We start from the raw sequence: 25,890 nt of genomic DNA, 5'->3' as shown, positions 1-25,890 counted from the left end.
GTGTTCGTGTGTGTGTGTGTGTGTGTGTGTGTGTGTGTTTGTGTGTGTGTGTGTGTGTTTGTGTGAGAGACAGAAAGTGACGGGACCAGGAGATGCTCCGATAGCAGCCTGCATGCTGGGACGCTGTTTTTGTCTCTCAGCTCCATGCAGGACAGACAACACACACACACACACACACACACACACACACACACACACACACACACACACACACACACCTGTCTTTCATTGGCTGTCAGCTGTCAGCAGACCTTGGCATCCCGGTGTGTTTATAGGCCGCGATGAGGAGTGAGAGGTGATACACAGGAGGATTAAATTTACCTGGGAGGTTAATCTGGGGTCAACTGTACAGAGACGTGGGCGGAGTCCCGGCCGGCGTCTCCGGTTTCTCCTCTTTGTCGGGAAAGGGCCTTTGTTTCCTTTTGCCTTTTTTATTTGTGCGTCTTGTTTTGTTTAATGTCGAGTGTGGACACATGAAACTCCCGAGGCCTCGCGGGCGCTGCTTCCCGTGACGTTTCCAGCTCCGACAGGAACGGGTTTCACCTCAGAACCCGACCGAACGCCGCCGCCCAACGACCTCTGGAAGCCGTCGTCCGACCTCGGAGAAGCTGAGAGGCAGCGTTGGCTTCTGTCGGGGGGGGGTTTCACAGTCGAGTCCGGGCGGGCGACACTCGGGCGGGTGGAGAGCGAGCGGCTTAGCCCCCCCGTGACACGAGGCCCAGAGAGCATTCATGACATTCCTCCCGGGTTTGGACGCCGTCGGTTTAGTTGAGGAAACACAACGACTCACAAGTCAACACTGACATTCAGCCACTGACAACACAAACACAAACCAACTTAGAAGAGAGACAACAAGACGGTCGGGTGATTTCATGGTTTCTTCTACACTTGACAACCTTGTGAACGTAGAGAGAATATGAAAGGAAACAGATCATAATTGTTTTTGTGACAGAAGAACTGAGAAAACATCTAAAGTACAAAGAGGAGGAGGCGGTTTGTGGATCTGTAGATGAGCTACAACAACGTTCAGAGCTAAATGCTAACAACTGTTTCTGAAGGGAAATGAATCACCAGATAGTTTGATTATTGATCATACAACACTTCCCAAAACAAGTCCAGAGAATCTAACAAAGATCCTAACCATTCATTTAAAGATTCTGAGACGTTTCTCGAGCTCAGAAACTTCTTCTATACAACAATGTTCAGAGCTAAATGCTAACGTCACTACAACTGTTTCTGAAGGGAAATGAATCACCAGATAGTTTGATTATTGATTATTAAATACAGTAACTTTGTAAGCTAAAGCACTGAAACAATTCTCAAAACAAGTCCCAAGAATCTAACAAAGATCGTAACCATTAATTTAAAGATTCTGAAATGTTTCTCGAGCACAGAAACGTATTCTACATTTCAGACCAGAAGAAGAACGGGACGATTTAATCCAATCGGCCTCTGAGAGTCACAGGAGAACCGATGTTCGGATCCCGATCATCCATCCTCAAACCTTCCGATCTCCGTAGAAGAGCTCGGTAAATAACCCTTTGCTGAAGGGGAATAACGTTAACTAGCTTATATAACGTCAATAGCTACAGGAAACGGACATATTCCTAAACGTTAAGATCAGATGAAGGACGTAACCAAGTCTCTGCTGATTCTTGTTTTGCTTCCTCGGGAAACGACGTCAGAGAAGAGACGCTTTGCTCGTTGGACGTGAGAGAGAAGAATCTGTGAGAAGCTTCTCGTCTCCTGCGAGATGTTCAAGCTCCTGTGATCCGATCCCAGCTCCGTGTGAGAGTTCAATGCTCCTCTGGTTCCTCGTGGTGAAGATGGAAACTCACACATGACCGGACGGGTTCCAGCAGCAGCGGTGGTTCACGCTCATATTTGACTTCCTGTGAGTGATATTAGTTGTTTGTCTTTCTGCTGACGTTTCCTGTCCCCCCCCCCCCCCCCGGTGAAGCCGTGGTGATAAGGGACAGAGTGGAGAGCTGTTTGAAGAAGGCTTGGAATTATCTCATCTGGAAACGATGCAGCGGCTCCTCGTGCCCGAGTCCCGACTTGTCCGTCCCCTGCAGCCCTTCAGACCCGGGGGGGGGGGGGCTGAATGGAGACGTGTTGACCTGCAGGCTTTAGAGTGTCCCACCGAGGACGAAGAGGACGTCTCCGCGTGTCAACACGTCCGACTCGTTGGCCACGTTTCCTCTTTCCATTAAGTTTGTTCTTCAGAGACTGAAGTGCTGCTGAGGAGAAGATCTGTCTCCTTACACTGTGGACAACACTCGGCTCCATATACACTTACTTCACATCATATGTGATATGTGTTCATAGAAACCATATTGATATTATATATAATTTTACACAATAATATTGTCTTTTGCACACTCTGTCTACATATTCTTACACTCATAGTATATTATATTATCTATTGTATAGTCAAATACTTATATTTATACCTCTACTATATATCATATCATATTATATCATACTCTTTGTATATTCTTTGTATATATAAGTCTATATACACATATTTATACATGTGTACATGATATTATTATTATTATTATTATATATACTGTTGCTGCCATTATTACTATATACTGCTTTTATATTGGTATAATTACTATCATATATATAAATATATATTATGTTATATTATATACTATATATACTGTACTATTTTTATATACTTTCTAACAATAACATTACCATCATATCATCAGTACTATTACCATCATCTTGCCACTGCACCTTATCTACCTATTTATCTTGTGTTTCTGTTTTTATTCTTTCTACCTCAATATTTTTATTTTATTGTATTGTATTGTATTTTATTGTATTCAAATATACCGGCTGCTATGACGACTTAATTTCCCTTCGGGGATGAATAAAGTAATCTATCTATCTATCTATCTATCTATCTATCTATCTATCTATCTATCTATCTATCTATCTATCTATCTATCTATCTATCTATCTATCTATCTATCTATCTAACATTCAAGAGGAAGCTGCTGTACAAAATCATAACTTTACTTATGACCTGTCGCTCCCTGGAGGGAAAAGAGGGAAACACTTTCCTCTGTTAAATAAAAGAAAGTTAAGTTGTAAGATTTCTGGTTAATTGTTTCTTACTGTATATATTGTCTTATTGTATATATATTGTTGCTTTGTTGTTTTGTTTTTATGTACAGTGCACCAACCACACCATGGCGAATCCCAATATATGCAAATATACGTGGCAATAAAAATAATTCTGATTCTGATACACTAGATGAATCTTTATGTTTTGTTAAACTGGTTCAGACAGACGTCACTGAATATTACATTTGTTTAAATGTTCTTATATCTTTATCAGAACACAGTAACATATAGAGGTGTTTTACCTCAACTGGACCTTAGCAGGCGATGGAGGAAACATGCAAATGGCCATAAACTGTCCCTAATGCAAAAAATAAGGAAATATCTCATGTTTTATATGTCACAAAGGAACAAATACATGTTTTTTTTCATTAGGTTTTCGTGATGTCACGTATTTGTGCAGATAATTAGTCTCCAGACAGGATTAACTTCCTCTTACACCTTTTATAAGACTTCAATAACAGAGATAATGACGCTCTCTGAGGACATTTGACTGAAGTCAAAGTAAATCTTCAGTATTTGATTCACACTCGACGTCTCTGACACTTCTGAAACATGTCGTTGAGATCATAATGTCCTGATTCATGTTGTGTTATAAGTGTTATAAACCATGTATTACATCTTTTCTTTAAGCTTTTACTTATAAAGTGGTTAAAGAATATTTGAGCACAATTAAAACATTGATCTAAACTCTCAGAGTCCTCGTGCTTCACTCTGAGGCAACAACAGGTTGTTTTAATAACAGACTTTACAAATGTAATGATTTTTCTCCTAGAGGCTGAACACAGATATGTTGTAATTAAAGTGTTTTCTCGTTGAAGCAGTTGTAGTTTGATGCTTGTGCAAAGTTCATTGAACCCAAGAAGAGAAACTTCCTTCCCTGTGAAGTTGATTCTCTCAGTTACTGTCAGTTCTCAGTTGTGTTTAACGGTCCTGACACATTAGTCTTCAGTGTTTTCGGCTCTGACTCGTGGAGACGAGTCAAACGAACCCTCTAGGACACACACCAGCCTCCTGAGGGGAAACACTATCCGTCCAATCAGAGACGCAGCATCATTAGACGGGATCAGGCCTCTGCAGAAACACTGCACAGCTGTTGCACGGAGAGGGAAATACAAAAAAACAACAGATAACCTGGATAATAGCAAGAGCTGGAGGCTGGATTCACTTCCACATGTTAACAAGGCCGTTCCACAGCTCCAGCACGCGGCGCAGTATGTTAATACCACTAATAAGCATATCTCACGAGTCATCTCGGACGGAGAGGATTTGAGCTGCTGGGCGGCTGCTCTACAATAAAGCTGCTGGGCACAATTTAAATGAAGCATAAGTATTTATGATTTCACAAAGCTGACATAATTGCTCAAAGGGTAAGTGAGGCGAGCGTTTGGTCTCGTACTTTGTTTTCTGTGTTATGAAAGAGGAGATTTCAGTGTTGGTGGAAACTGCTGTGTGGAGACCATCAAGGGGGGGGGGGGAGGGAGGGAGGGGGGGGAACTCGTGCTCGCCTGTTAAGCAATTTTGCAGCTTTTATTCGAGCTGTCAAATCCAACAATCGGGAGATAATGCAGCCTTGGTTTGTAAATTATAAACGTGTCAAGAGACGCACTAAAGGCAGCGACAGACGCCACTGTATCATCGGAGGGGAAATATAACATTCTGATGTTTACATAAGAGAAGTATTAGTATCAGTCAGAAATGTAATTCCTTTCACCCGTCCCTCTCGCAGGGGATTGACTCCCCAAAAAACACACAATGATTTTTATTTATTTTTTTAAAGGCAAACAAAACACACAAAAAAAAAGGAGCAGAAAAGCATCCTCGCTGATCTTCTGTCCGTTTCCAGCGTCGCTTCTTGTATATTTTTTGGTGGAAATCCTCTTAGAATGCAAAGTAAATAGATTAGGATACAGTGAGGGATTAGGGCTCGCGCGGCGCTGTCAGATTAGTCGACAGCTCTGACACGGCCGTGGCTGCTGTTCAGGAAACAGGCTCCGCGACGCTTTAAAGTCCCCGGTTGGCTCCTATTCATGAATAAAACTGTGGCCTGTAATCTCGGCCAACACACACACAGAGACACACACACACACACACACAGCTACACAACACACACACCATACAGAGGCAGGCGGGAACATTCAATATCAGAGCTGAGGGAAGTATAATAGAAGTCTTTATTTTCCAGGCTGATTAATGACAAGGTTGAACACATTTTTTGTCATGTTTTTAAAAAGGAGGAAATCAGTCGAACACTTTGCTTTTTTTCACCGAGACAGAAAATAACCTGGATCCATTGTGTGTGTTTGACATGTAACACACTCAGGATGACGGCTGTAAGGGAAATAAAGGCTTCTGCTTCACTCATGTATTATTCTACGCTCATCAGTTACACACTCGTCTGTACACACATTACATAAGTGGGAAACTAGTTTGCATATAAAACATATATATATATATACACAAAAGAGTGTGTTATTGAGGAGGTGTTGTTGTGTTTCTTCAGTTTCCCACTCAGCTTAATGAAGTTCCTCTTGAATCGTAAATATTGGTTTTCAAACGGTTCCTAGATGAACCACGTGCAGCGTCCCGGGCTCGTCTTCTTCTTCTTCCTCCTGAGAAACACAACACACAGACAAGTTGTGTTTTAACAAACAGCAGCAAGAACAGGAAATATCAACACAACAGTTTCATAGAGTCACAGTCGTGTGTGACCTGCATTTGTGTTTTATTGATCATTTCACTTTTCTGTGCTCTCACAGGATTGATAATGGTTGAAGTTAATTTGAGGGTTAAACTGCTTTTCATAGAATATACTTTTTAATATCAAACATTAAAAGCTTCAGGAATATGACAATAAGACAATTATTGGGAAAAAAACTGCAACTAGTGATTAATTGGTGATTTTCTTGATTAATAAATCAATTGTTTGTCTGTAAAACATCTAAAAATGTAGTGAAATCGAATCAAAGGAACATCTTCAAACTTCTACTGACTTATACAATCAACAGACAGTTTTATTTATTATCCTGTTCAATAAAAACAAGACATGAATCCTCATATTTAATAAGCAGAAACCTTTTCCTGCTCTGACATGTTAGAGAGGCCGATTTTGTCACATTGATCTGTCAGTGTCTGTGTTTGCTGATATGAAAACTTTTATTTTACAGAATAAACAAAACAGTAAAGAAGTATTTGTGCTTTCTTATTATCTATGGTTACTTCTAATAAGAAACTTTAAAGCATTAAACCTGAATTACATTTCTTATTCTCAAGGGTTTGATAAGGACGTCCATGGAATCTAGTCGACCGATATTTCTGTATTAGAAATTCTTTAGTTCCTAATATCAGTTCCCAAACATCTGGATGATATCGAGCTTTAGTGTTTCTGGTTTCACTATTGGCTTTAAACCTATAATATGATTTGTGATCACGTTTTCGTCCCGTTCACATCGAGACGAGATGGAACTTCGTGAATTCTGTCGACGGAGATGAACATTAAAAAAAAACAAATCAACGTTCAGTCAATCAACTCACGTCTCTGTTGAAGCTTCCTGCAGAACCAGAGGAGCCCACGGCAGATGTTGGACGACGATCCGGTAAACCAGCCGCGACACATTAAACAAAGTACAACAGCCCAACATTAGACATGCGTAATCACACACAACAGCCCTACAGCAACACAACACTGACTGACACACTCACACATGAACACACACACAGCACAACGCCTGAACAGGTTACATGCTCACTCAGTAGGTCAGACACGTTGCCTTTTCTGGCTTTTAACAAATGTAGTAAACCGTTGTCACTCATGGCGATCTCCCTCTCTCTCTCTCTCTCTCTCCTTCTCTCTCTCTCGCTCTCTCTCCCTCTCTCTCGCTCTGAGCGCTGCGTTAATAAGGTTATGATTGACATTAAAACCCCAGCGTGCCTTATACAGATATTTAAAACGCTGATGCAAATTCCCCTCAACAGCCTCCAGCCCAGATTACCAAATGACAGAGCGATTTGGTAGCGAGACAATTGCTAATAACCCCAAAAATGGAACTGTTAAAATGGAGAGAGCGGGAAAGGAGGACGGGAAGGAGTGAAGAAGAAGAAGAGAAGGAGGAAGAAGAAGTAATGTTTTCTTAATGGATGTTTTTCCCTAAATGACCCGTGAGTCACCGCAGACGTCTGAGACCAAGAGCACTCAGGCCACGTTTAGAGAATCTAACACAGGAGAATTATCGCAGGTCATAAAAACGTGGAACTGAAATGTGCACGTTGAACATTATGTGATTTAATATTCCAGATTCTCACAGACACACAGAGGGAGCGACAGACTGACCTGGTTGTGTCAGTGTCCTGAACACGTCTGGACTCACAGTCACGTGTGGACTCTCTGCTTCTGGTCTCCTGGGACCGAATCGTCCATCAACACTGAAGAAACAGAGGAAACACATTAAAAGTCGAGATGCATAAATGAAAAACAACATTTACTTTGCAGTGGAGACACAAACAGGTTCTGTGTCACATCTAGGGTTGCAAAATTCCGGGAATATTCAAAGTGGGAAACTTTCCATGGGAATTAACGAGAATATACAGGAATTAACGGGAATAAACGGGAATAAACGGGAATATACGGGAATTCACGGAATAAACTGGAAATGTTGTGGGTAATTTATACTAACTGTATTTACCTTGTCATATACAGACATAAATATAAACATTTTGTTGTGTCATAGGCTGATTTGAGCCCTGAGGAAACTTTGGGCACTTGACTATATGCTTCTGCATCGTTGTGTCATTCTTAACATAGGTCTTTGCACAGTATTTGCAAATGTACACAGCCTTTCCTTCTACATTGGATGGTGTGAAATGTCTCCACACATGAGATAGTGCACGTGGCATTGTTCTGTAGAATAAGATGAGAAAAAAGTTTGTAAAAAAACACTAATGCAATGCCAGAGATATAAATAGTTAGATAAACAATTGGAATAGTCTGTGAAAATATTTTATAATTGATGGATAAATGAATGGAAATAGTCTAGATGAACAGATGAACAATCCTCAATCAGCATGCTACTATATTTTCCCAGTAATATCATGGAAACTTACCTGACTAGTCCTGCACTCTACAGCAGGCCTCAATAGCCCTGCTGTAGAGTGAAGCATGCTGGGAGTTATCTGTGCATGTGATGGAAGAATGCACAGTGGAGGCTTGAAACTCAACGTTCCATACATCTTTAAAATAGAGTTTTGAATGATGTTTTTATTGCTCAGCTTTTAATTTGCGCAGTTTTTTTTTTTTTTTCAAAATTCCCAAAATTCCCGAGCTAAACTTCCCATGGAAAGTTTCCAGAAAGTAACCGGAAACTTTCCGCCCCTTTGCAACCCTAGTCACATCATCAGTTTGTGACGTTCTTGTTTCTTTGCTTCAGTAAAATCAACCAACTCCACCTCCTGCTAATTATATTTAAACACTAAACTCTTTCCCTAACTTCACGCTGCTGACAAACTCTCGTATCCAGAGTCGAGTCTGAGGTGAAGTTTGAGGACAAATCACGTTTCGGGTGAAAGTAAATCAACACGTTTTCTCTCCGTCTCCTTCAGGATCCACATCCTCCAGCTGCTACATCTTCAGGACCTTGACATTTTGAGAATCCTTCAAAGCTCCGACGAGTGTGTCCGTCTGTTCCTCAGCAACAAAGGATCTGTGTGTGGGGGGGGGGGCGGATTGTTCCGAGGCCAACGTGTGATGAAGCTGAATGTGAGGGACAGTAAATCCATCTCTCATAACCAGACCAAGATCTATGAATCTGATCAGAAGAGCTGCAACGTAACCACGAACAAGTTTAATAACTTTACAAGCAAGATCAGATATTCCAGCAGAAAACTAAATAAATGACGACGGATAAATTCAGGATCAATCAGACAATTGTACGATATTATTTAACATAACATAAACTGTTATGTACGAACAGAAACTTTGATGCAGCTTCTGTCATAAGATGCAAACTTGATATGTATATTTTTCTCAGATACTTGAAAGCATAATTTAGATCTGTGCCTCTTGAGCGTTTAAATAACCGACCGAGATATTTCTAAAACAATGATCTCCTACTTTAAAACTTATTAGATTATTCAAGAGGACATCAGGCTGATTTCTTTGCTTTGATTAACTCAGAAATATCAAATCAAAGAAACTTTAACACTTATTTCGATTCAAGAGGAAATCAGGCTGATTCCAGTAATATCAAATCAAAGAAATCAGCCTGATTTCCTCTTGAATCGAATATGTGTTAAAGTGGGAGATCACTGTTTTTAGAAATATCTTTGTCTGTTATTTAAACACGATGTAAATTACACTTTTAACACTCTTTTATTTGTATTATTGAGAACTCATATCTTTAATATCTTACAGTGTTTCTGTTCGGGCCTCCAGGAGCTGAAGTGTCATCACTGCCCCCCCCCCTCTGCTCAAAATGTACACAAACTGATAATTCAATAGTCAGATGTAGATTCTTGTCTCCCTGTCGCTCTGAACTAGCCGCACATTAAGTAGAAATAGAAATAGAAATAGAAATAGAAATAGAAATAGAAATAGAAATAGAAATAGAAGTAGAAATAGAAACAGAAATAGAAGTAGCCTCCACTCTCTCTCTCTCTCTGCCAGCGGAGGACGAGCGAGGCCGACAGACGTCAGAAGAACGTTGGGACGTTTCCCAGATTCTCGGCTCGTTCTCTCTCTCTCTCTCTCTCTCTCTCATTCCTTCATCGGATTTGGGGGAATGCGATGGAACCGGCGAGGAGCCCAACCCCACCCCCCGAACCCCCCCGAACCCGCCATTGTGCTGGCCTCCCCCCCCCCCCCCCTCTTCTTCTGCTCTTTTCTCAGCGAGCCAAACGGGAGAACGCCTCTGCTATGATGCCTCGGCTGCTCTAAGCCGCCGCTGGCTTCACATGAGAAACAATGAAACTTCATCGGAGACCAGATTATAAAAAAATTGTTGTAAAAGAAGAAGGGGTGGGGTGGGGGGGAATTGTGCAATAAAAAAAGGCAGCAGCTTTTGTCTCTTTCTCTCTGTGAACAGTATCTGTGGGGTGGAGGGGGGGGAGGGGGGGGAGGTACAGGGGGAGGAACCTGGGGAAGAGCCAAGTCGCCCTCACCCTCTTTACCACTCCTTTCTCCTCCTCTCCTTCCTTTTACTGTTTCTTAAAAAGGAGCTTAGGCCAGAGCATCTCTCTCCTCCTCCTCTCTCTCTCTCTCTCTCTCTCTCTCTCTCTGGACCCCAGCTTGTTTAAATTGGCCGATAGGATGGCCGATAGGAAGGGGGGATTTGGGATGGATGGAGGCGGCTTAGAGAGACGCAGAGTGGGGTGGTGGTGGAGGGGTGGAGGGGTGGAGGTGCAGGGACTCATCAGTGTTACAGTCAAACAACCATGAAAAGCCTCTGAAGATGAGAAGAACAAGCGCTCCCTTTTTTTTTTTTATCTAATTCACACAAATCCCATATAAATACCCCAATATGATATTTGGGGTCTGACAAGGGATGCCCCCCCCCCACCACCACCACCACCACCACCCGCTCTACAGTAACTGAGACGTGGATGACTTTATTTGTGTGTGTGTGTGTGTGTGATATGTGTCGTCTGTTAGTCACACTCTCTCCACACATCATTCAAGTCGACCAGTGTATTAAACAATCCCTCCGACAGCAGAGACTGAAGCGTGGAGGAGAACGGAATCCGGTGGCGTTTTTAAAATGTGGCGCCGTGTGTTTTTTTCCGCCGGTGGAATAAAGAACCAGAACTGATGAGGCTCTGACATTTGAAATGACGCAGGGAACCAGAAGCTTTCAGGCTGTCGCTCGGTCATTTGGCCGCAGACGCTCTCACACGATTCATACACAGACGATGATGGATTGTGGTGGTGGAGGAGAACGAGTTCAGGCCCGAGAGAGAAGAAGAAGAAGAGAATCCTCCAGAGGACAGAGGAGGAGGCTTCATTCATACTGAGCTGAACTAAATGTTTATTTCTATTTGTCTGGTATTTTATTAATTTATGTGATTAAAATGGATACAGTTGAAACGACAAAATCAAATGACAATGTGAACAGAGGAAATTAGCTGTTTTCAGACATGAACCTGATCCTCTGACTTTCACATTTGTGGCTTAAGAGCAATATTATTAATAATCAAGCTAAAAAACAGTGAATAGTTGATTTCCATTTCCATTAAATTGGACAGAAACATGTTTGAAAATGACTCTTAATGTGGCTCAATGTGTAAATACTCAGATGTTTCCAAACAACTTCATTATATCAACTCAAAAAGTGATAATATTTCAATATTCACAATCAGTTTCTGCTGCTCCCAAGTCTTTAAAAAACAATTATTGCAGATTTGAAATCACTCATGAAACACAGACATGGGAATGTGAATCAGTAATAATGACAAAATGAAAACAGACACATTAGAGACACACACACACACAAACAGTACACACAACTCACTGTGTTGTGGGAGTCCCTGAGTACGAAGGACCTGTTGCACTTTGGTTCCGATCCGTCTGTCGGTCACCGAGGCTCGAACCCAACACATCTTCTAACACACACACACACACACACACACACACACACACACACACACACACACACACACACACACACACACACACACACACACACACACACACACACAAGGAGGAATAATAACACAAAGGGGAATAAGAACAAGTTGTTGACATTTATCTGAGAATTGAATCAAAGAATTAAATTTGTTTTCATTATGATATTCAGGTTTTTCCTTTTCTTTATTTCCAGCTGACACTGAATCACACAAACACAACTACAGGTTGTTCCTTTCTTCGAGTAGAAAAGTGACTTCACCAACAGTTAGTGTGTGTTTACAATGGAAAAGTGTAACTTGTGAGTTTTCTCTGCCAACACGTTCAGTTTGTCACTGGGAGCAGGTGCTGGTCACTGGTTCCACTGGGCAGACTGGACACCACAGTGGACTGTGAGCTGGTCAGGATGCTAACTTCATTAGCAGCTAAACTAATGAAGAGCTGACGTTACTCACAACGTTTCTCCCACATCAGTGACTGTTAATGTGAAAGATAGATAGATAGATAGATAGATAGGGAGGTAGGTAGGTAGGTAGGTAGGTAGGTAGGTAGGTAGGTAGGTAGGTAGGTAGGTAGGTAGGTAGGTAGGTAGGTAGGTAGGTAGGTAGGTAGGTAGGTAGGTAGGTAGGTAGGTAGGTAGGTAGGTAGGTAGGTAGGTAGGTAGGTAGGTAGGTAGGTAGGTAGGTAGGTAGGTAGGTAGGTAGGTAGGTAGGTAGGTAGGTAGGTAGGTAGGTAGGTAGGTAGGTAGGTAGGTAGGTAGGTAGGTAGGTAGGTAGGTAGGTAGGTAGGTAGGTAGGTAGGTAGGTAGGTAGGTAGGTAGGTAGGTAGGTAGGTAGGTAGGTAGGTAGGTAGGTAGGTAGGTAGGTAGGTAGGTAGGTAGGTAGGTAGGTAGGTAGGTAGGTAGGTAGGTAGGTAGATAGATAGATAGATAGATAGATAGATAGATAGATAGATAGATAGATAGATAGATAGATAGATAGATAGATAGATAGATAGATAGATAGATAGATAGATAGATAGATAGATAGATAGATAGATAGATAGATAGATAGATAGATAGATAGATAGATAGATAGATAGATAGATAGATAGATAGATAGATAGAGAGGTAGGTAGGTAGATAGATAGATAGATAGATAGATAGAATGGAATGCAATGATGTGAATGTGTCAGTGTCCAGTAGGGAAGTGTTCTTGTGCTGCTGGAGTGGAAAGTACAATAAAATATATATATATATATATATATATATATATATATATATATATATATATATATATATATATATATATATATATATATAATATATATATATATATATATATATATATATATATATATATATATAAAACAACAAAAATATATACATATATTAATATATAAGAATACGTAGTGGTAAAGTCCGTGCATGGGGCTAGTATAGCCAGTAAAGGGATGGACAGGGGGTTGGTATCTAATAATGAGATGAGAAGAGTAGATATATTCAAACCCTTTAAATCATTTTGTCAGATAAAGTTGTTTTAAATGTATTTGATCTCTTTGGATATGTTGTCAGATTCCTGTCTGTAGGAAACCTCTAAGTTCTGTTCTCCATCCTCTCTCTTTGCTTCTGTAAACAGCCGGTGAAGGTTTTTGCCAACTTGACAGTTCTCTCTTCTGACAAACACGTTATTCCAGTCGAGCTTCCGAACCGATACGAGAACTCAAACACTAATGGAGGATGAGTCAACAAAGCCATCGGAGCTGAGAGCGAGCGCCCGAAACAAACGCCGCGTTTCCTTCAACACACAGCGGAGCTAACAGGCTTTTATCACAACCACTAAGAAAAGAGGGAGCGTGAGGAGGTGGAGAAGTGGATCTTCAGATAAAGCTCTTGTCTCGTTGCCCGTTGAAAGGCCCCACAGTCACATCCTCCTTTGTGAGGGGGGGGGGGGGGGCGGAACGATCAGGCGCCCAACTTGGCTTCTCCTGTTGGCAGAGAGCTCCTCCAAGGAGAAGGAGATAGAGAGGAGGAGAAAGAGAGAGCTTCCCTCGCACTTGTTCGCTACTCGTCCTCTCACAATGCCGTATCTATCCACATCAACACACTTGTCAGCCAGACAGCTACGAGCGATTTCCAATGCTGTTATAAAAGGAACCATTTCTAAGCTGAAATGTGTGTTCTCTATTGTGTGTGTCTGTGTGTGTGTGTGTGTGTGTGTGTGTGTGTGTGTGCGAGCCACGGTAGCATCTCTGTTTATCAGCGTTTACAATGGATGCACATAAACATGAGAAGAAGAGGTGCATAGAAACACGGTGGCGCTGCCCAACCTGATTCCGAGCCCGAGACCGATGCTGGTAAAAGACGTCCACTTTAAAGAATCACTCCATCTGTCGTTTTGTTTATTTCTTTTGAAAACAAGTGAAGAAATCGTTGAGACAATATCAGGAGATGTTCTCCTCTTTCCAGTGTTTCTCCTTTCAAATGCAAATCAGCTCATTTCCACAGTTTCCACAAAGTGAAATGAGATAAACCGATGGGTGGCGATGGCCTAGATCCGAGGTTTCTCTTCTTCTGCTGCTGCTGCTCAGGACAAAAAGAGACGGTTGGAACCAGAATAAAAAACCCATTCACCTCGAGTTTAAGAAAAAGTTTCTATCTCTGAATTTCATAAATTAACACGTTATATCTATAATAACCCGGTGGGATGTTTAACGTCGTCCTGCAGGAGGAGGGAACTGATCAGATCCAAGCTCCCACCGCTGTGTGGCCTCCTCACACACACACACACATACACCTTCTGGGGCAGGGGTAGCCCCAGAAGGTGTATGTGTGTGCTCTTGGGTTCACAGTGAATGAAGGAGGACATGAGGAGACCAGTGTGTATTTTAGGTCTGAAAACTGACAGTATGAGACCCAACATAATAAGAAGGCACTTAGAAACATTACACCCCAGTCACATGCATGCGTTCTTTTTGGTTGAGCTTTATCATCTTTGTAACAAAGTGATTATAATTTATTTATTTTATTTTTCTCTTATTTTTTAAAAAGTACAGACTGATGGAGGAATGAATGTCACCAAAAGCACTTCAATTAAGTTGAATTTAAGCAAAGTTGAAACAGATTAACAGAAATAAAAGTTGCATGTTTTAATATACCTTTTTCCTACCATTATTGTTGTGGAAATCATTATTAAATTATTTTGAGGAATGATTAACATTAACGTGATCAGACAGTCTCTTCACATATATTATTATTAATATTAAAAGGTGATCTGTGCAACTTTGTTATTCAGGAAGTTTGTATCAAACAAGTAGCCCTTCATACAACTCAGTACCTTCATAGTAGCTCTCAGTCTCAAAAAGGTTGGTGACCCCTGTTCTAGGGTGTCAGGCTTGATTCCTGTTTAGAGGCAATTTTATAACAGGGTTTGAATGAATTACTGTAAGTTAGGTGTCAGCTGTTCGGGGACCTGGTGGCTGAGCAGCAGTGTCAATTAATCAGGACGGCAAGATGATCAATTATCATCATAATTAGTTAATTACATAGAACTTCTCATTCGCTCTGCTGCTGTGACCATTTAGCGTTGAGATGTGTTACCACTGCGGTGACACAAGTGTTGTGTAGCTGCAGGGAACGTCTGCTCTGCATGAACTCAACAACCTGCGTTCACGTTCCTGTTCAACACATGATGATGATGTTGGTTCACACAGGAAAGTGTGCGACCGGCCTCACCAGCTCCCAACTGCACGCACACAGTTCACATATTTACACACACGCACGCATGTCCGAGGGCCGTTCTGAGTTTGATCTGCGTGTGTGTGTGTGTGTGTGTGACGGAGAACAAACACTTTGCAGACTCACTTGTGTGTTTTAACAGATATTTGTTGGTGTAGGCTGCGGCTGTGTGTGGCTGCACTGTGGGAACCTTTCAAAACCAGTCCTGTCTAGTTGAAACTCCACTGGTCTGGACTGGGAGGGGTTCCTAATATTCTGTCAATGTTAATTCATATAATCATGGATGGACAGAATATTAGGGAAGCCAGTTGATTCCAGCCTGAACCGACCGAGGCAGCAGATCGCCCCCCCCCCCCATGTGTGGCTGTGAATAAAACGCTGGTGTTGTGGAATCAGAGGCGTGACGTGTAACACCAGCGTCGGCGTCTGTTCCACCGTTCCGGTTCTCCCTTCTACACACAAGTGGATTCGGCTCTGTGACTTCCTCTGCTGCCAGCATAAAGGCAGATGAACAATAACCCCCCCACCATCTCCACGTCGGTACCTTTTATACCGAGCAGCGAGGCCGAATAAAGGCGGAACATTCCTGCCTTGAACAGGTTGTGTTTACAGATTTATGAAATGTGACATGGAGCTCCAGCTGCTCGGCGTCAGCAGCCAAGAAGGTGGGAAGCTCTGGTTTAATCCTGGACCATGAAGGATGTGGGGTTTTATCTCCAATCTAAACACGAAAAATACAGTTTTGGCTTTTTAAAGGGAAATAAAAATGTGTGTAGTCGGGTCACATTTAGAGAAGCAGAAATGGAAATATGTATACCTTAAAGTAGTACTACTAAAGATATACTTTACATCACTCGTAGCAAAACAGAAACTCAGGGACAGTGTCATAAAAACTGTTAAAATACTGAATCTCCTGTTTCATACTGGAAAATATCTGATAACAAGAGAAGGAAACCAGTAAATACATCGTGTTTGCATAACTTGACATGTTTGTACACGTGTGTGTCCTCCGAGCCACAGATGATCCTGGTGGTGTGCAACGACCATGCCATTGGCTGTGTCTGTGTGTGTCTGTGTCTGTGAGTGTGTAAAGAGAGACACCTGTTCACTGTTCTCTGCTTGAAGCCAATCACTCATAATTTATAACCCGGCTTTTCTGCTCTGTTAATATGAAGGCTGACACACAACTGCAACACACACACACACACACACTTATCGTACAACACACTGGTGTTTCACTCCTGCCTGGATCAGAATATCATGTTAATTGTGTTTTATCACGTGTTCCTAACAAAAATATAATACTTAAAACCTACATTACACAGTGAGGTGAATATTTGTAATTTAACTCATATTTAAATATCAGTGATTGTGTTAATATCTGCTGGTTTAGTGACGTGTTGTGTCACCATAGAAACGTCAGGTTAACCCTAAAGCTACAGTTCATAAACTGATTGTAATCCAGTGTCTGTGGAGACGTCAGGCCACTTGAACTCTTCATGAATCATGTCATGTTCAACCACCTGTTACAGTTATAGTCTCTGATAGATAGATAGATAGATAGATAGATAGATAGATAGATAGATAGATAGATAGATAGATAGATAGATAGATAGATAGATAGATAGATAGATAGATAGATAGATAGATAGATAGATAGATAGATAGATAGATAGATAGATAGATAGATAGATAGATAGATAGATAGATAGATAGATAGATAGATAGATAGATAGATAGATAGATAGATCCCCACATGTCATAGTTAACTCTGTCCTTTTAATAAAGACGATTTATGGAACTTCAGTTTAATGTCTGAAATGCCAACTTAAAGTTTGGAGACTAAACCTACAAATGGAACAAATATTGTAAAAAACCTGGGATGTCCATGTTCTCTCCGCTCATTCATATTCTCTGTTCCTTTTTCCTTTTCTTTATTTCATTTATTTCCCTTCCCTCACTTCCGTCCGTTTCCAATTCATCTGTTCTATCCTCTTATCTTTTAATTTCGCCGTCCTTCATTTGATTCTCTTCATATTTGTCCTTCCCCTCTCTCATCCCTCCTTCCTTTTCCTCTCCTCTGTCCCTTCCTCCATCCTCCTCTCCTCCGCCGCTGTCCAAGGATAGGACACGCTGCAGGTGATGGAGGTAAATCATCGAGGACATAATTAAGAGGCTTATGAGGAGGCGTGTGCGTGTTACGCATCACATTAGAAACAAGAAAAAATAAATTACATGCAAACAGGCCCCACAGTTACACAAATGCTCATTTTCATTCACCGACAAACACACAAGACACTCAGCCTCAGGGGTTTGACCTTATACAGTGGAGTTAAATACCTCTCTTGTCTCATGTGGTTGTACACACTCTCTCACACACACACACAGACACAGACACACAAACACACACACAGCCTTCTGGTGTGTTTTAAGCACCAATGAAGGACTCATCAGACATGTTCATCTAGTTCCCTCACAAATTTGAATGGTTGCTGCTCACCCGTTGGGCCTTAAAGCCTCTGTGAGGAATTGTGAGGACTTGTGTGTGTGTGTTGGGTGTGTGTGTGTGTGTGTGTGTGTGTGTGCGTGTGCGTGTGTAATGAGGAACTCTGCTTGATCCCCTCTGGTATGTGCTCTGGGGAATGTTTGTCAAAGGGCAGCAGCACAGCCTGAAGGAACAACAAAAACCTGGGCCTTCTCTGGGTTTCCTCCCCTCGAACAACTTGAGGAAACATCGAGTGTTTATACGTCACAACACTTTCTGTTCAGTTCGGGTAAAAACCTTCACCTGGAACCACGTACATTCAAATACACACACGTTATTTTGTGCAGGGAGAAATTATGTGAAGCTTAGTTTCACTTTCTTTTTAGTTTTTTTAATGTGATTTTACAAAACCTCCAAAGTCTCTGAAGAGGAGGATTCACGTGGTTTCAGTTTCACGTGGATATTCCTGTCGTATGATTTAATTCTCCTCGGTGCAATTAAAGGAGTGTGAGTGTGAGAAAGGCTGTAACATGTGTGGGAGTGGGTGAGTTCCCGAGGTTAACAAGTATCCATCTCTTCAAATGTGAGGAAGGAGAAATAAACGATCACAATCATAGACATTTGGACGTTTATGATTTATTCTTCTTACCGCCGCCTGCGTCGGCCTGGGCCTGGATTTCATTAGCTTTCCTCTTGGCCACGTCCGCTAGCACCAGCTCGCCCTTATCACCGGCGACATAATGGAGGTCCTTTGAAGGTAATGCAAGAAAGAAAGAAGTGTGAACGTTAATCTAAAATGAATCTAAGCTCCCGATCACAATAGGGGTTTTTTTTTTTTGGAGGGGTGGAGGCGGTGGGGTTTTTTTTGCGGGTGAAGGAAGAAACAGATGAAATGACAAGAAAAGAAAGAAAAAAAAAATCGGAATCGTCGTTTGAAGCCCGACATCAGAAAGAGCACCGGTTGGATGAAATGCCGGTTCCTCAAAAAACTTTGAAATCAGCCTGCTTGTAACCCCCCCCCCTCTCTCTCTCTCTCTCTCTGGGTTTGAACCAGGGAGGATGTTATCTGTCATATTTCAAAAGTGGGAGAGAAGGCGAGGGACTGTTCACCTTTCAGAAACGCTGGTATTCTGTCTCTTTACAGAGAAACATATCCAGCCGAGCATATTACTATATCAGCCTGTGACAATATTGGAAACAGCGGGTCTCCTCTGTATCGCTCTGTTTGCGTCTCGCACGGCCATGAAGAGAGATAATACTGGAGCATGATGTCTGAGTGCGGCTGATTTAAAACTCAATATGCTGCCACATTATTCATTAGTAACCACACTGCATCGCCCGGCTCGGCCACGAGTATTAGTACAAATTAAATACCAGAAAACTGGGTATTCTCAAATTGTATTCTTAATAAAGGGTATGAGTGTGTAGTATAATCACACTGGACAATAGAGTAAATTAAATACTCTGAAAACAGTATGCGTACTAAAATATGCAAGATGCTTAGTGATAGAGAACTATCTTACATTAAATATTTTCTTTTTAGCTTTAATGTGATTCATCGTTGTACGGATATTTTTACATCACAGAATAACTCTCAACATATCTCAAATAAAACATCTTTACTTAACTCATATAAGATAAACACCCTTTCATATACTATTTAGGTTGTAGTAGATATTTAAAATATTATCTTTACAATCCTATTCTGAATCCAACTTTACAAACATCAAATATGGTGTAAATGTTTATCGAGTTGCACGGCAAACAAATAAATTACTTACATTTATTGGGTCTCATTCAATGACCTGATAATTGGATTAATTGTTGATAGAGGAGAAGCAGTTTGAGGAGCAGCCTCACAAAATATAGGTGACTTAAATTCAGACACACAAAGGGTGAATCTTAGGATATTTAAAAAATCAGGACTGTTGATAGGAAAACACAAAATACTCAAAGAGGGAACAATTAAAAACTGATGTGTCGTTACACGTGGACTAAACGATCAAACATTCGACCTCCTGAACTGACTGAGAGGGAATCAAGCCGTGGTCCTGGCGCCCGACGAGGGGCCGCTCAGGGTCGCAGGGTTTCCCTGAGCAGAGCGCAGGGGCCATCAAAGGCTGCAGCGTGTTAAGGAAAGTCTTCCGCCTCAGCGACATCACAGGACATCAGGGCCGTAACTCAGGGCTCGCCATGGATAACCCTCAGCTGGCTAAAGCCAACCCCCAGCTGAGCCTGCACCGGGCCTTAATACCCCCATATTGTAACCCGGCTTTTGTACCCCCAGAGGGAAAAAAGGAAAAAGAGGAGGGTGCTGGTTTCCAGAAGAGGTGGGGAGCAGAGAGGGGGGGGGCGGGGAGTGAAACAGAATGAGAGGGAGAGGGTGAGGTGCTGAAATTGAGGAGTATGAATGGGAACAGATTGGGTAATTATAGTGTGGTGCCTGCCCTCTGTGGCGAGGAGTTAGGAGGAAATGTGGAAATGGCCGACAACAAAATGGCCTCAAAAGAAGCTAAATCGGCTACAAGCTCTGAGGAGGCTAATTCAGCCGGCGTGAACAAGGACATGGGCCCTCAATTAGATATGAGTGAGGCTTCCTAATTGATAACAAACAGAGCAGCGGAAGATTAAACAGGCAACGAGGAAGAGGAAGAGGAGAGGAGAGGAGAGGAAGAAGGAGAGGAGGGGAGAGGAAGAAGGAGAGGAGGCGGTACAGTAAAATTATCATGAGTATGAGTGAGGGAGCAAAAGAAAGAGGGTGAACAAGACATTAAAAAACGAGAAATATTTCGCAAAGGGGTTGCACGTGAGAGCGAGAGAGAGAGAGAGAGAGAGAGAGAGAGAGAGAGAGAGAGAGAGAGAGAGAGATTATGACAGTCAGAAGAGAACAATATGAACATTTGATTCTGGGGCGTTTTATTCCAGCTTAGCCCCTCATAATACTGTGAATCTGGATAAATAGAGAGAGAGAGAGAGAGAGAGAGAGAGAGAGAGAGAGAGAGAGAGAGAGAGAGAGAGAGAGGGAGAGAGAGGGAGAGAGAGAGAGAAATGAACAAATGTGAAATGAGAGAGAGAGACAAACTGAGAAGTAAGAAAAGGGAGAGGGAGAGAGAGAGAGAGAGAGGAAGAAGGAGAGGAAGAAGGAGAGGAGGCAGTAGAGTAAAATGATCATGAGTATGAGTATGAGTGAGGGAGCAAAAGAAAGAGGGTGAACGAGACATTAAAAAACTACAAATATTTCGCAAAGGGGTTGCACGTGAGAGAGAGAGAGAGAGAGAGAGAGAGAGAGAGAGAGAGATTATGACAGTCAGAAGAGAACAATATGAACATTTGATTCTGGGGCGCTTTATTCCAGCTTAGCTCCTCATAATACTGTGAATCTGGATAAAGAGAGAGAGAGAGAGATGAACAAATGTGAAATGAGAGAGAGAGACAAACTGAGAAGTAAGAAAAGAGAGAGAGAGAGAGAGAGAGAGGAGTATCAGGCCGACTAAGAAGGGATAACAATAATACTGCATATAAAACCATCAGATATTACACCTCTTATTCCCCAACGCTCCAACGCGACACTAATCTTATTTATATAAGAGCTTTAGGGGCTGCAGCACGCCAGCTAACCACACCGATCAAGAGGGGCGTTTCAGTGGGCCATTTTTGGGGGGAGTGAAAGGGGGAGGAGGGGGGGAGAGAAGGTGGTGGGAGCACAGGGCCCAACATGGACTGATATGTGGGTTAAATGAGGGATTAAGTTAAACTTACTCACGTCTACTTGTTTGTGTGTTAAAGAACACGTGTTGAAATACAGATTTAAGTTATTGTGTGTGAGAAAAGTGCCAGATCAGCGTCTTGTGTGAGTAGTTTTAGACATAAAAGATAAACAGTTTGGGAAGAGAACTGCAGACGTGGTTTGATTTGAAACAGGAAACTGAAAAACATCTTGAATCCAACCGGTAAAGAAACGGAGAGGCGTGAAAACATAACATCCGCAGCAGAGGTTATCATTTGGGACAAAATATGAAAAGGATTTATGTGTTGAACGTTCCTGATGAAAACATTTTGTTCCTTTGGTGTGAAATTTTAGGAAGAAAAGGTTTAAAATTATTGAAATGTCCTGAGTTTGTGTATTTTAACATCTAAATGAAAAGATGTTTCATTACTATCTTCTAAGACATGGTAATTATTATATTATATATATTATATTATATTATAAGAACAGACCTCAACCACCTTATAGCTGATTTGACCCGTTAAAGTATTTTTGTATAGTTACAAAAATATGTTTTAAAAATATAGTTTTTTCTGTCCTAATGTGAGAAAAGTGCCAGATCAGCGTCTTGTGTGAGGAAACTGCAGCACACAGATTTAATTTCTCTTTGTGATATCTGACCACTTTGAGGTGAAAGTCAAAAGTTAGGGTAGTTGGTTTTGAAGTGAGATGAAGTGAATACGCCCGACATCTTCATGTGTTATTTCATATTTCATAAACTTCAATAACAGGAACAGATAAACAGTTAATTTTGGCCTGTGCAAAAAAATAAATCAATTAGCCTGAGTTTCAGATCCTCAGTCAGGAGCCTGGAGGAGTGATGAGTGTTTCCAAAAGTTCTGAGGAGTCGGAGAAGAGGAAGGAGAAGAGGAAGGAGAAGAGGAGGGAGAAGAGGAGGGAGAAGAGGAGGGAGAAGAGGAGGGAGAAGAGGAGGGAGAAGAGGAGGGAGAAGAGGAGGGAGAAGAGGAGGGTGACGAGGATGAAGGGAGAAAAGGAGGAAGGGAGAAGAGGAGGAAGGGAGAAGAGGAAGGAGAAGAGGAGGGAGAAGAGGAGGGAGAAGAGGATGAAGGGAGAAGAGGAGGAAGGGAGAAGAGGAGGAAGAAGAGGAGGGAGAAGAGGAGGGAGAGGAGGAGGAAGGGAGATGGGGAGGGAGGTGAAGAGGGAGAAGAGGAGGAAGGGAGAAGAGGAAGGAGAAGAGGAGGGAGAAGAGGAGGGAGACGAGGAGGAAGGGAGAAGAGGAGGAAGAAGAGGAGGGAGAAGAGGAGGGAGAAGAGGAGGAAGGGAGAAGAGGAAGGAGAAGAGGAGGAAGAAGAGGAGGGAGAAGAGGAGGAAGAAGAGGAGGGAGAAGAGGAGGGAGACGAGGAGGAAGGGAAACGGGGAGGGAGGTGAAGAGGGAGAAGAGGAGGGAGAAGAGGAGGGAGAATAGGAGGGAGAAGAGGAGGGAGGTGAAGAGGGAGAAGAGGAGGAAGAAGAGGAGGGAGAAGAGGAGGGAGACGAGGAGGAAGAAGAGGAGGAAGGGAGAGGAGGAAGGGAGAAGAGGAGGAAGAAGAGGAGGGAGAAGAGGAGGAAGGGAGACGGGGAGGGAGGTGAAGAGGAGCCTGGAGGAGTGATGAGTGTTTCCAAAAGTTCTGAGGAGTCAGAGAATTCAACATTTTCACAGTTTTCTCAGATAATAATTCACAAACACACACACACTTGTTTTCGGACACACACTTGTTTTCGGACACACACTTGTTTTCGGACACACACTTGTTTTCGGACACACACCTGTTATCCAGGAGCGTTGTGTTTGACTCACACTTTTATCAGATGGGTGTTAAGGACTTAACGTTTGAATAACTCTAATTATTACTCATCTGAGAGACGACAACGAGCTTATTCCCAAAGACAAGCGACACCTGCTCCAGCAGCAGATCCAGAGGAGATAGAAGCTGAACCCAACTCACGCATCTTCTACTTATTGCTTCAGCAAATCTAACAAGACACAAGACGAGTTTTCATCTGGGAACAAAAGATTCAGATATCGCATCGTTTAATATTAATTAACCAGCTTCATCACAGACCCTGGGAGAGGAGGAGGGAGAGGAGGAGGAAGGGAGGAGAGGAGGAGGGAGAGGAGGAGGAAGGGAGGAGGGAGAGGAGGAGGAGGAGAGAGAAGAGGAGAGAGAAGAGGAGGGAGAAGAGGAGAGAGAAGAGGAGAGAGAAGAGGAGGGAGAAGAGGAGGGAGAAGAGGAGGGAGAGGAGGAGGAAGGGAGGAGAGGAGGGAGAAGAGGAGGGAGAAGAGGAGGAAGGGAGACGGGAAGGGAGAAGAGGAGGGAGAAGAGGAGGGAGAAGAGGAGAGAGAGGAGGGAGAAGGGAGGAGAGGAGGGAGAGGAGAAGGAAGAAGAGGAGGGAGAAGAGGAGTGAGAGGAGGAGGAAGGGAGAAGAGGAGGTAGGGAGGAGAGGAGCAAGAAGAGGAGGGAAGAAGAAGAGGAGAGGAGGAATAAGGGAGACGGGGAGGAAGGGAGAAGAGGAGGAAGAAGAGGAAGGAGAGGAGGAGGAAGCGAGACGGGGAGGGAGAAAAGGAGGGAGTCGTGGAGGGAGGTGAAGAGGAGGGAGAAGAGGAGGAAGGGAGTCGGGGAGGGAGGTGAAGAGGAGGGAGAGGAGGAGGAAGGGAGAAGAGGAGGAAGGGGGACAGGGAGGGAGGTGAAGAAACAAAAACCTCGTCCACAGGATTTGACGAATGACCTCATTGGTCACATCATCAACTCATTATCAAAGGCTAATTAACGAGCTACAGAGCAGCGTCAATTATGACAAAACAAAATGCAAACGACTCAGTAGCCCCCCCACCACCTCTGCGTTAACCCCCCCCCACCACCTCTGCGTTAACCCCCCTCAACCTCCACCTCCGCCACCACCCCCCCCCTCCCGACCACCAACTCCTCCTCCCCCTCAATTTAGCCCGACACTGAAGTGTTTCATTTTAACAAAAGGTTTCTTCTCAGGGACAGAAAAGGCTGGAGGGCCTCCATTGTTAGCTGGGAGACAATGACACCAGGGGGGGGGGGGTCGGGGTCCTGGTGATGCAGGGGGGGGGTGTATCATGCTGGGCGTTTCTGGGAGGGGTGAGGAGTGTGTGTGTGTGTGTGTGTGTTATCTATGTGTGCGTGTGCATTTTACGCGTTACTGAGTTCTGTGAGCAGGTCCGGAGGTTCTGAGCGGTTCGGCGGAGGCGGAGGCCGCGGGGGGGGGGGTTGCCCTCATTAACCCCGCCCACCTCGACTCAATCAGCCGAGCAGCGGGTTAAAGCAACAACACAACCTAATTAGAGCGAGGGGACAGAGCGAGGGGTGAAATGTCAACATCCTCCTTTTCTTCCTCCTCTCTCTTTGTTGCTCTCTTGGTCACTGAGGCAAAAAGAAAGTGCTTGAAAGAGAATTAACTTTGTTACAGATCCCCGAGGATAAGTATTTGCAGTTATCTGTCGAGTTGAGTGACTTCTAACGATGAGTAAAAACACGCAGGAGAAGAAGAAGACCACCAAACTATCTCTGATTTATCACAAGGGCATTTTAAAAAAGATAATAACAATAGCTTCAGACATAAAAGATAAACAGTTTGGAAAGAGAACTGCACACGTGGTTTGATTTGAAACAGGAAACTGAAAAACATCTAGAATCCAACCAGTAAAGAGACGGAGAGGCGTGAAAACATAACCTCCGTAACAGAGGTTATCATTTGGTACAAAATATGAAAAGGATTTATGTGTTGAACGTTCCTGATGAAAACATTTTGCTCCTTTCGTGTGAAAATTTTTGGAAGAAAAGGTTGAAATGATTGAAATGTCCTGAGTTTGTGTATTTTCACATCTAAATGTAAAGATGTTTCATTACTTTCTTCTAAGATATGTTAATTATTTACAATAAGAAACAAGCCTCAATCACCTTATAGCTGATTTGACCCGTTAAAAGAATTTTGGATAGTTACAAAAATATGTTTTAAAAATATAGTTTTTTCTGTCCTAATGTGAGAAAAGTGCCAGATCAGCGTCTTGTGTGAGTAAACTGCATCACACAGATTTAATTTCACTTTGTGATATCTGACCACTTTAGGGTTAAAGGTAAAAGTTTGGGTAGTTGGTTTTGAAGTGAGATGAAGTGAATACGCCCGACATCTTCATGTGTTATTTCATA

General features: G+C 42.6%; 1 protein-coding gene across 1 annotated transcript in view; it reads right to left on the bottom strand.

Moving 5' to 3' along the window:
* Positions 1-5,289: 5,289 nt before the first annotated feature.
* The window catches only part of wdpcp (WD repeat containing planar cell polarity effector), an 80,336-nt gene continuing 59,735 nt past the window's right edge, over positions 5,290-25,890 (bottom strand). Inside the window, exons 15-19 of the mRNA XM_061087567.1 lie at positions 18,599-18,698; positions 11,637-11,727; positions 7,469-7,560; positions 6,673-6,689; positions 5,290-5,750 (exon numbers count right to left, since the gene is read on the bottom strand). Coding sequence (XP_060943550.1) covers positions 5,691-5,750; positions 6,673-6,689; positions 7,469-7,560; positions 11,637-11,727; positions 18,599-18,698 — 360 coding nt within the window. The 3' untranslated portion in view covers positions 5,290-5,690. The remainder of the gene's footprint in view (positions 5,751-6,672; positions 6,690-7,468; positions 7,561-11,636; positions 11,728-18,598; positions 18,699-25,890) is intronic.

Source organism: Limanda limanda, chromosome 15 (assembly GCF_963576545.1).
Source record: "Limanda limanda chromosome 15, fLimLim1.1, whole genome shotgun sequence".
NCBI lineage: Eukaryota > Metazoa > Chordata > Actinopteri > Pleuronectiformes > Pleuronectidae > Limanda > Limanda limanda.
The sequence above is the reverse complement of the archived record's forward strand: the minus strand, read 5'-3'. Positions and strand labels throughout refer to the sequence as shown.